We start from the raw sequence: 9,502 nt of genomic DNA on the forward strand, positions 1-9,502 counted from the left end.
GATTGAGGATGACTCTCCTTCACTGGGTAGCAGAAGTCATAGATTGAGAGAAACAACTGAGGTTATGTTCGAATGCGCATTACTCCAACATAGCCAAACACTGGTACAATCACCAAGGAAAAGAGGAGACAATGCAGACACAGTAATTTAAAAAAAAAATCTAAAAATATCTAAAAAGGAGAGATGTTATGTAATGAGATTAAAGTGAAAGGAAAAAGCAGTGACTTAAAACTAGAAAAGGAGCTTTGAGAAGTCCCTCTCACTCACCTTGAAATGGTAAAGTACATAGTTAAACTGGAAATTGCTAGTGTTTTGCGTAAAATGCTGTTTCTGCTGTGTTTCACAGAGGCAGACGAGAAAAGACAAGGACTCTTCCTGCAGTATTTCTGACGGCTCAGGAAATGACAAGCTTCATCACTTCTTTTGGTGCCTTTGGATATACAAACTGTTTCAAAACTTTATAAAATGATAAATTTTTAAAATCTGGATAACAAAAAAGAGCTAGAGCATCGCGCTGTGCTTTTATTCAGAAGAATATAACAACATGTGACATTTTTTCAATTTATACTAATCAGATCTAATCTGTACATACATCTATATTTTCAGATAAATTTATGTAAAACAATTATATTTATAAGCACTTCTAAAGAGAAAGAAAAAATAATCAATGGTACAATTAAAATTCTCCAAACATATGCATTTTGTCTTAAAATTTTAGTAGACAGCAGATGAAGTAGAATCAACAGTGCAGTGTGAATTAAAACTAACATTTTCCTACAGGTCCTGTGCATCTCTTGTGTACAACTATATCACATGCATATCGACTTTGCCCTCCGAATGTCACCATGTGTTTGATGGAGTAGGCTCAGGGTACCTGAAAAATTGGGTACGTGCCAATAATAGCTTCTCTAGGGTAGGAACCATGACTTTTTTTAAAAAAAGGAGTAAAGCTTACCCTTTATATGTGGATGGTCAATGGACCCATCAGAAATGCTAACACTTTTCTTCCCCAAGGCAGAGTTCATTTGCTGCTCATTGTACTATCTGGAACAGCAAAGCTGCAATTAAATATATTTTTGTTTAAAAGAACAGTAGTACAAGCAAACAAAAATTCAAAGCTCTACCAAAACAAAATACTATGTGATTACCCACTTCTTCTGCTGTATGGAAGAAGAGGGAGCAGATGTAATTTAAGTGACCTAATGCAGTTAAATGTCCTCAGATATGTACTAGGGAGAGCATGTAAAAACTTACACAGAATGCAGCAGAATGAAGTCAAGAAGGAAGAGGCAGCAGCACCCATGCTAAATTTGCTTTTGTCCCTGATTTCCTGTAACGGTGGCACACAGAATAACTGCTGCGGGCTTGTGAGGTGCACTTTACCACAGGGTGTAAAGCCAGTGCAGTTTGCCGAGCTGTACCGCTAGATGGAGGCAGATATTGCATAGTTCACGCGTAGTAAGCGGGGTGAGGAGTGCCACGGCAGCCGTTTGCCCCAAAGGAGGGGGCAAGTGTGCGAATGGAAGCACAACAGGAGCTCGGCAAGAGGTAAGATGGTGCCGACAGGTCATCAGTGGCAACTTTGCCCTCTCTGAGGACAAAAATCATGGCTCCTACTGCATTTCACATGCTGTGGAGATGCTAGCTGAGCGCTGCTGCCTGTCAGAGATACCTTCTTCTAGACACAAGAGTACCTCACTCCCACCGTCTGCTGGCCCCGCTGCAGTACAGTCAGCTCCTGTGCTTGCTGGAAGCTGTCTCCCTGATGTGTCCCATTGTCAGGACAGTCTTCCTAGGAGTACACCTCCGGAGTTTTATCCCATTTGTATCGGTTCTTACGGAAATTAAGTGTACACTAGAAAAAAGATCTGCTACTTTCAGTCAAGTATTTGTTCTCATACCTTCTTCATTTGTCAGTGCAGTGCCTCCTCCAGCATGGTGCATGGATTGTCACATGTGTCCTTAGGAATGGTTCTTTCTGCACAGTCTTTCCCTCTGAGGATGTCTGTCTGCTGCGTCTTTTTTCTCTTTAAGAAGCCCTAGCGAGTGACTTGAGCTCAATAAAGAGCATGGCATGTCTCTCTTTTGTACTAGGTTCCCTGTGGGGACTTTGGCAAGGAGAACAGGGTACGTGCTATGAACATTGCATCTTTCCAGGACCCCCCAGGTCAACCCAAGGTGGCCAAGCATCCACGGAGGCCGTGAAGCTCACTAGTATCATTCTTTATAGTCTTTAATGCAGTCTGGGATCTGACCCTCTATTCTGGGACTTCCTGTTTTTCTCGTACCTCAAGACATCTCTGCCCTCAGAATAATATCCACTTAGCGCTAGCTACTTCATCTATGAGTTTCATGTGGAAGAAATGTCCAGTAACTGATGGGAGTGTTTTCAAACTCCTGTCTTACCAGAGGTGAGAAACCTTTCTGAGGGGGAAGCACTTGAAGGAACCATGCTTCATACCCCATCCTTGACACTCTGGATGTCTCAGTCAGTGACTTATTTCAGCTATCCCATGACCTGACGCTGCTTCTTGCAGCAGATACTAGGTTAGATGGACTGGACTAACAGGAATTCTTTATGGAATAAACTGCTGTCCATCTGACAGATCAGGAGCGCTAACTCTTTCTCCTCCTCTCTTCAGCTGGCTGCTTCCTCTCCTTAAGGAGGAGGTAGCTGTAGGGCTGCTGTCTTGCCATCACTGGAGGCACTTCCAAAGCAAATACAGAGCAGTGGCGATCCCATGGATGGTGAAGATCCTTTTTCTGCTGCAGTACCTTGAAGGTAAAGTGTCAACTAGGAAGGGAGTGTTTAGAAGAGGTCAGAAAGAAAGCATGAAAAGGTAGTTTCCCAATGTGACAGAGAGGAATCAACTTTAATTCCTTACAAATTGTTTCACATCCCTTCCAGCTCCAGGGAGCCAGGAGAAGCAAACCCCAGAAATCAGCTGGTACCCAGAAACTTGACTAGGAATTTGGCCTACCTTGGCTTACGTATTAGTGTTTAGATGCTATCCTAGAAAACATACATATCCGGTGGCTGAGCAAGCAGGACATGCGTCTTCTGAGTACAGGTAGATTAAAACTGCCTCTCCTCCTTTCCACCCGGCCCTTGAATTGCAGAAGATGACACTACTTTCTTGTGTCCCACGTTGCCCATCTCTCAGGCGTCCTGCACCAAACCTGGGACTGGGCAAAACTTCTGCCTATTTATATGTGGAGTCAGAGCCCTTCCATCACCAGGCAGCAGCTCTTGAACTGGAAAAGACTTTTGGATAAAGGCTGGGAAATGCTGTCAGGCTTTTGAGAAACTAGACCTTTGTGCACATTTGGTAAATACATTGAGGTAGAAGTCTTATCTCCCCATCAGGGAGCATAAAAAACTCCTAATGGAGGAACCATTGGTCCCACAGGAGTTTACCCTGTTAAATATTCAAAAAATCTCCAGTGTTTGTAGACCAGTGCCTGTGAGCAAAGTAAGCTGTTCTCATCACATCCTTCTCAGCTTTTCCAAGGACTGAGCCCAGCAGGGGCTTTGAAGTTTCTCAGGTGATACTTTGCTCAGAGAACCAGGAAGGCATGGCCATTTTCTCTTGGGACAAAGACATGAATGCATTTTCCTGTGTCATTACAGTTCTTCAGTTATGGCAGGAAGACAGGCGTCCCACCCTGCAGCAGAGTGGCCCAAAATCCCAGGGCAACTGACCATCTCCAGCAACCAGGACAACATCCTAGTTTTTCTATGGTTGTGCCTGTCTGTGCTTGGTTTTGTTTCCTGGCAATGTGGGATTAGTCTTCCAAAGGAGGGAAGGAGAATTCCTGTTTGTTTTGTTTGCTTGTATGTTTGTTTGTTTTTTTAAATTTCAAAATACCTTAGAGGTGTTTGAATATCACAGAGGACAATGGGAATCCTAGTCCACTGCTTCTTAAACCTGCAAGCTGGGGAGGACATGAAGTTGAAGAACTGTTCCCTTTGGGAAAGCATCCCAGCCCATGCTGAAGGAAACACAGTGGTGACATTCTCCTCTATATGTGAGCTGTATGGGAAGTATACTGTGATTCTGGGGAGGCAGCAGTAGGTACTGTGAAAGGCCAGGACATGCATGGGAATTGAAAGCAAGCCAGGAACAGGGTTTGTAACTCCAGCAGCAAATACACATAGGGACTTTAGGTATCTGTGCCTCTATTCAGAAAGATATTTGTCTGTCTGTCTATCACACGTGCAGGAGTTGTTTAATGGCCTAGTGAAATGCCAGAAGAAAAAAAAAATCAGACAACAGAGTATACAATTTTGAGGTTTTTTTAATTGCTGAGTGAAATTGTATAAAGTGCAAATAAATCAATATAAAATTTCAGAGAGAGAAAGTGCAGTCCAGGAGTTATAATTTTAGTTAGCAAGAGGATTAAAATTGTTTCAGAACACCAAAACAATCAGTTGTAAAATCTTTGGTCTTTTTGAAGCATGTTCTTCAAGAGTTTGATGACTTCTTCCCTGTGGGAAAGAAGCACAAAACATAGAGACTGTACTGGAAATGGACAATGCAGACAGCTATGCTTTATTCCTAGTGTTCCTGTAGCATGCCTTGAGGAAGGTGGTCCTTAAACAAAAGCAAACCTGTCAAAGCTTACCCCATGGTGTCAATTCTGGCTATGCCCCACTCCTACTGCTGAATAATTTCTGCCTTCACTGAACTGTCCCATTGACTTGGTAAGTGGCATAGTATCTCTCATTCTACTCTGCCAGTAGCCCCACTCACTGAAACAGCTCATTTGCAGAGCAAGGTCCACAGGATTTTTCTGGCAGTATGTAAGTGTGCAGGAATACAGTGTGCCAGGCCACTGCACTGCTGCTCTGTCACATCTTGGCTACAGTGTGGACACGCTACGGAAGGAACAGAGTGGACATAGTATACACGAATGTGTTTTTCCCAGGTTTGTTGCCCTGCTTTCTCTTTGGCATTATAATGAGTCCCTTGCAATCAGGGAAGGTAGTGAAACCTGTACCCCATTAGGTTTTGTCTTGAAAATCAAATCTTATAGTAAATTTACCGTATAACTTCTGAATTCCTTTCCTGTCGTCCTCTGAAAGTCTGAAGGTTGCTGGGTTCATGTATGAGTAGATAGGGTACATCAGAGCTCCACGGACATTTGAGTGAGCGAGTCCCAAAGAATGGCCAAATTCATGAGCAGCAACAAGGAACAAATTAACTTCTGCAGCACAGAAGCACAGAAAAGTATGTTAAAGGCATGCCATTTCTTTTTCACATACAAAGAATTGAAGTAGCAAGAGAATTTGTGTCTTTCATTCCCTTGGAATGAAACCTTGGAGTTTTGATCAGTTATTACTGAACTTTCTCATGTAACTATAGTATTTTGATAAAAACATTACTGATCCCTTGCATACGCATCTAGAGACCATGAGTCTCTTTCTGACTCTACTTTTAGTCAACCTTAATCCTACACGCATGTCATTTTACCTTTTCACAATTTATGTAGAAAGCAGAGGCTCACAGTCCTTGTTTAGCCTGTGAAAATATTTTTAAAATACGAATGAAACAGGCATTATGTAGCTTCTAACAACAATGAAGTACAAGTGCTTAGAAGGGTAGTTGAAAAGAACAGAAATGTTGGTACTGAAATGGTACTGAAGCATGAAGAGTTATGGAAGGCATGTCCTATGGGATCTTCTACCATGTACAATATTTGCCTTTCCCCTTCATACACACATATGGGTTTTACCTTGACTGAACTCCGACCACCTTTCATCTTCGTCAAAATGAGCATCTCCACCAAGCCCTTCCCCAGGTGCAAATGCATGAGCTAGTGTGTTACCTCTTCCGTCAAAAGGATATCCATCACCATGCTCTGCATTTGAAAAGAAATAAATGTCATCGGATGGTATCAGCTGTAATGTTTAAACGCAGCAAATTGAAGAGTGCTGCTTGTTTGTGCTAATTTTATTCGTTAGCAATCGTTAAAAAAATCCTATGATGGCTGCAATGTTGTAAAAATGAGGAACAAGGCTAGGAAACACTCTTCAAATTCATAACTGAAGTTCAAAACTTGTATTTGACAATTCAGGCTTCTACATGTTTCAAAAAGAGAAGAACATTTTTTCTGAGCTTCTGTCAGAAACGTGTGTCTGAGGCACCAATCAGGGATTATTTCAAAATAAATACTTGATGCTTGACAGCATTATAAGCACCCGAACGTTTTCAGTGTTGGGAAGTGCTGGGCAACATTTGTTGTAGACATTCTCACTTATACTGATTTTAGTGGAAGACGATGATTTGGGGTAGATAACCATGTTCCTGAAGAGCTGAGTTCATGTGTCCCCAGCCTTGGGGTACAATCTATTACCTATTTCTATGACTGCACATAGAATGTTACCGTTTCATACCTAGAGTGCAAGAGCTGACACGATGGTATATGCGTACCAGCTCTGAAAATTTCCCCCTACCTCTTAGTGAGCCTCTGACTTGACTGAGGAGTATTTGAGGACTCAGATGCCATTCTACGTCCTTTCCCCCAGACCGTGTGGATGAACCCTGGGGCAAGGCTATCACAGGCAGAAGAGTCCTAGTGTGTGATGAGAGATTAAAACCCATTCTAACTTGCAGGATCCTTTCTTACTTTGACTGGTACATTAGTCAAATCTTCATGGCAACATAATACACTTCCTGTCAGTGAAGCGTGAGCTTGGGACATTTTGGTGTTTGTATACAGTCATCTACTTGTAAGCCAGGTGTCTGATCTTCACTTACAGTCAATGGAGATCTAGTAAATTTTGTCAATGGATCTAGAGAACAAGTCAGCTAACCTTAAAGTAGGCAAACCTTAGTTTGGCTAAGTTGAGTCAGTTTAGGCTCCAGACACAAGGAAAAGGTATGGCTGCTTTCATGTATTAGTCTGGATTACAAGTGAGCTTCTGAAGTGACTCTACTGGTCATTTGCGTTTGCCATGCTTTCACTTGCACCTTGGTGCAATATTGGAGTGTACCAAAGGGAATCGTTCTAGAAGAAAATCAACAAAAAGATACTCTCTATGGCCAAACCTAACACACCTCAGCTGCCAAAGGTTGTTCAGTCCAGGGAACCAGACTAGATCTAGACCAAAGTAAACCTTTGTGAACATGCCTGAATCCAGCCTGCGAAGGCTGGATCTTCAGAACCAGCTCTTTTCCTCTACAGATCTGTTCCCATTAGTTTGCACAATTTATCTAGGCAGGCAGACCCTTGAACATCTAAATGAAGGCGTCTCATTCTGGAGCTGATTTCTTCCTCCATTTCACAGGTGCAACTCTGAAAGGATTTTCTAATTGTTTCATAGGAGTAAAACTGAATCATAATATATAAATTTGGTGGCATGATAAAGAGAATATAAAATTTGTACAGACTTCAGAATAATTCCAAACTCTTTGTTCTTTCTTAAAGCTGTGACGTAAAAATACATCCTTTGAGTCAAATGTAGACCACTGCATTTTAAAAAAGACAGGTATTCTCACCATGTCGTGCAAATCCAATCACAATGTCTGCATGTCTGTTGAACACTCTTTGGAATTTCAGAGGAGTTACGTCACTCCATACTGCAAAAGCCCTTCTAATTGCATCATCCACTTTCTTTTGGGGTAGATCAGGTGTATAATTGACAATCCTGGCAGTAAAAGGAAACAGATCAATGTCATCCAGGATGTGAATAAAACCCACATAGTTAAATACAAAGCAACCCCTTTCCCCAAAAAACCTGAAACATCACTAACTTGTAAGTCAGGTGTGTCTTTTTCCACCTTGGAGTTCCAGGAAATGTTTTGTAATCTGCTATATCGGGGACTCCACATCTGGGCTGTTTCATTGTTTCTTCTGTTTCTGCATTTAATTTTCCAGTTACAGTCAGGTGGAAAAACCTCTGCATTTCTTTAATCCTCTCTTCTAAGCTTAGGCTTGTTTTTGTAAGAAGTGGAAAGAATGTATCAAGATATGCCTGAAGAAGAAAAGGAAAATAAAAATTAATACGTACATCTGTGATCTTTTGGTAACTGCATTTTTCATTTGATTGAATTGTTTCATCATCCTGGAGTCATGGCTAGTTTTAGATGCACTTTTTCTTCTGTAGTGTAGATTAGCATATATAGAAGAGTTGAAATAACACCAAAACACTGGAAGCAAGGAACCCTTTTAAGTAAACACAATTCACTGACCATTCAAACCTGCAGCCTTCCAAAGTAGTATACATAACATTTTTTTGAAAAAATTACATGCTGTATTTACCAGTTGGAACTTAGTCTCTTTTGTAAGTGAGACTTAGATTATCTAAGCTAGTCAGCAAGTTTAAATTGTTTTATGTCACCTCTGCAAAAACAGTTGTTTTAATGTAAGATAAGAAGATAATGAAAACAGATAGGAAAGCACTGTAGAAGCTGAATCAAAAATCAAGTTATTCATAATGCAGTTACATTGTCCCCCGGTAACATACCTTTACATTCTCAGAGTCTGTGTTGTTCCATGATTCTGGTTTAGGTTGTACTGGAAAAGCAAGACTCTCAGGTAGCAGGATGGCAGCACAAAGTAGGAGGTATTGCATCGTGCCCAGCTTGCCGAGGAGCTTTGCTACAGCAGAAAGGGATTAGCCTTCTGTCTCCCAAGACCACAGCTAAAATGCTTATATAGATCCGGATAGCCTCAAGTGGCGACTTCATACGTGACTCACCTTTTGGTGGTGTTGACGTAATGTCATCACTATTCCAATGTAATGTAAATGAAAGCACATTAAGCAAGTCTTTCCTTTGACTTCCCTGTTCATGTCATGTCACAGCTAGCAGCCAGCTTTGGCTCTCTTTTCATGGTGTTCCAGTAGCGAAACCACAGGGTCATAGGGAAGTTCACTTTCCATAACTTCATCAGTACAGTTACTGTATAATCACTTCTCACAGCGCTTCCCCCAGGTTCCTTGTACACAACGGCATTTTGCAACAGCCTTTCGGTCAGACAGCCTGCCTGTATTAGTTGATGCAGAGGCAGAGATGAGATAGATTGGAGTGCTATCTCACTGAAACTACTGGCATTTCCTAGGGAGCATGCACAACACTGTCTAGGTAATTTTTCTGATTCAAATTATAGAATCATAGAATCATTAAGGTTGGAGAAGACCTCTAAGATCATCAAGTTCAACTGCCAACCTGACACCACCATGCCTACTAAACCATGTCCCGAAATGCGACATCTACAAGTTTTTTGAACACCTCCGGGGATGGCGATTCCACCACTTCCCTGGGAAGCCTGTTTCAATGCTTCAAAGCTCTTTCAGTGAAGAAATTTTTCCTATTATCCAATCTAAATCTTCCCTGATGCAGCTGGAGGCCATTTCCTCTCATCCTATCGCTAGTTACTTGGGAGAAGAGACCAACACCTGCCTCACTACAACCTCCTTTCAGGCAGTTGTAGAGAGCAATAAAGTCTCCCCTCAGCCTACTCTTCTGCAGGCTAAACAGCCCCAGTTCCCTCAGCT

General features: G+C 41.8%; 1 protein-coding gene across 1 annotated transcript; it reads right to left on the minus strand.

The window, feature by feature from the left end:
• Nucleotides 1-4,294: 4,294 nt before the first annotated feature.
• Nucleotides 4,295-8,666, minus strand: MMP7 (matrix metallopeptidase 7). Its single transcript, XM_009938522.2, has 6 exons — nucleotides 8,471-8,666; nucleotides 7,758-7,978; nucleotides 7,503-7,651; nucleotides 5,737-5,862; nucleotides 5,047-5,208; nucleotides 4,295-4,489 (listed from the first exon to the last, which is right to left on the minus strand). The coding sequence occupies exons 1-6, from the start codon at nucleotides 8,576-8,578 to the stop codon at nucleotides 4,467-4,469; spliced, it is 789 nt and encodes a 262-aa protein (XP_009936824.1). The 5' UTR covers nucleotides 8,579-8,666; the 3' UTR covers nucleotides 4,295-4,466.
• Nucleotides 8,667-9,502: the final 836 nt, after the last annotated feature.

Source organism: Opisthocomus hoazin, chromosome 1 (assembly GCF_030867145.1).
Source record: "Opisthocomus hoazin isolate bOpiHoa1 chromosome 1, bOpiHoa1.hap1, whole genome shotgun sequence".
Taxonomy (NCBI): Eukaryota; Metazoa; Chordata; class Aves; order Opisthocomiformes; family Opisthocomidae; genus Opisthocomus; species Opisthocomus hoazin.